This window comes from Cariama cristata, unplaced genomic scaffold, assembly GCF_000690535.1.
Source record: "Cariama cristata isolate BGI_N322 unplaced genomic scaffold, ASM69053v1 scaffold6565, whole genome shotgun sequence".
NCBI classification, from domain to species: Eukaryota; Metazoa; Chordata; class Aves; order Cariamiformes; family Cariamidae; genus Cariama; species Cariama cristata.
In genome coordinates, this window is record NW_009615723.1 from 110,199 (window position 1) to 112,333 (window position 2,135).

The window sequence follows — 2,135 nt, forward strand, 5'->3', positions numbered from 1 at the left end:
AGCAGGAAGGCTTGGCTGACAGGCTTACATTTTAACCCTCTCTCCACTGGAAGATTCACAGTCAAGCAAATGCTTCACTGATTTATCAGTTTTTAAAAAGTGCTACATTTCTCACTAGATTGACTTCAGCCCTATTAGTAAATGCAGTGGAGACAGTGCCTAACGCAGACACTTCTAACAGGTTAAAATTTCCTAACCCAAATTAGAGTGTTGCAATGTACATTAGCCAAGTCAACTTCAGGGAAATTTGAAGAGCAGCCCTCAGCTTGTAGCTAATGATTTTACTTTAGGTGAGAGAAGAGAAGCAATTATTTATTTTCAGATCATCTAAGCTCTGGGAGCATCTACAAACTACAGATTTCTTGTTAAATTTTATGACAACTATAGGCATAAATCACATTTGTGTTTAGTTACAGCCACACAAAAAGGACTTCAAAGTCATGTAATCTAAAATAGCCTTTCTTCATTCCGGATACTGAAAATTCATTTTGAATCATAGTTTGAATTTCTTCATCATATATGTGAATATTCATGTGTGACATTTAGAAATGAAAAATCAGTTTGTTCAAATTCAAACCTTAACAATGCAAAATCTTTTTTTTTAAAAAAAAATCTTAATCCGGAACTAAAAACTACAAATCAAAGAAAACAATTTTACTTTAGCCTTCATTTCTTTAAATCGTATGTACAGGAAAATATTGTTATATTTAAATTGTATATTCATCCAAGTCATAGAGATATCCCAAGTCTTACCTGCATAGCACTCTTGCCCATTTTAACTACCTCAAACAGCATCATGTTTTCCACACCATTCTGTTGGTGATGTCCATTCATCCGATTCGGACCACCAGGTTTCCCTCCTCCGTTTCCACTTTTCCCCTTCTCTGCTGGTCCTTTTTTTCCTTTTTTACAGGTCTGCAATCACACACACGCATAAGAAGTTTTAATTAGGTATTATGTAGTAATTCAAAAAACCCTAAAATTACTATTCAATACCATGACAACTCTATACAAGGCCTTTTGTTTTCAGGAACCAGATTTAAAACTCAAAGCTGAGAATAATAGTTGACCCTGACTGATAAAAACACCAACAAAAAATCTACAGGTTCCATTTCCTCCTTGCCTCGTTTAAAAACTTCTAGCAACTAAAAATGCAATTAGTGATAGTGTATGACACAAAAATTTTTCTCGTGTTTAAATTGTAAAACAGATTATACAGATTTTATTTAAAACAGCTATGGCAATTCCCTTAACACACATCCTTTGCAATTCATTAACCTTTTGTTTTTCAATTTGAGTGCACATTGACAAGTGGGGGTGAGGAAGAGCAGACAGGTGTCTTTGTATTTGATTACCCAAATCAAGTATGACTTACAGAAAGAAGAAAGACAAAAATTAATCAGAAATTAAGTGACTGTTGCGTAGAACTATTTATCACTACCTCTTAAAAACTGGAGGCTCTGTACTGGTACATGGGGTGCTCGGCGAGGCAGTCACAGCCCAGGCCAGACAGCGTGCAGCAGCCCGCCTGCACCGCGGCAGCGCAGGAGCCGCATGTGGTGAGTGCGAAGCCAGTGAGAGGGCAGGAGCCACCCAGATGGGGAGGACATCTGTCCCATGAGGGGAGAGAAGGGCTACTAACTGGGTTTAGACCTCCCCATACTGATAGTGTGTACGTAACCTCCTGTCTGCAACCTATTTAAAAAAACAACCAACCAACTTCTAATTGAATTATTGGTTTCTTTTCACTTTTCAAATTAAAAGAGAGACAGGATTAATGATGTCTACCAAAGGAGACTTTATTCGAACCAAATTTAAGTATGGGATGGAACACATACAGAGAGACTAATCAAATCAAAGCTAATCTTTTTCTCCCCCACCCTCCTTATGCCTTCATAGCACTAAGGAAACATCAAGCAAATACTCAAGATGAAGCATTTCAATGCAAATACAAATATGAACTCTCTTCACAGAACACTCGCATTTTCAGAAAACATTCCTAGCTCATTCAGCTTCAAAGCAAGTGCTGAACTCTTCAGTTCGTAAGAGCAGAAATGTTTCAGTATCCCTATAAACTGAACATACTTTTCCTTTCCCTTGTTTTTGGTTTTTTCCTTCAATATCCTCACAGTCTG

At 37.3% G+C, this 2,135-nt stretch overlaps 1 protein-coding gene across 1 annotated transcript in view; it reads right to left on the reverse strand.

Moving 5' to 3' along the window:
* STAG2 (stromal antigen 2) overlaps nt 1-2,135 on the reverse strand; it is a 43,198-nt gene that overhangs the window by 38,880 nt on the left and 2,183 nt on the right. The window contains 2 exon segments of the mRNA XM_009699918.1: nt 754-915; nt 2,086-2,135. The exon segment at nt 2,086-2,135 is cut by the window's right edge and continues 10 nt beyond it. Coding sequence (XP_009698220.1) covers nt 754-915; nt 2,086-2,135 — 212 coding nt within the window.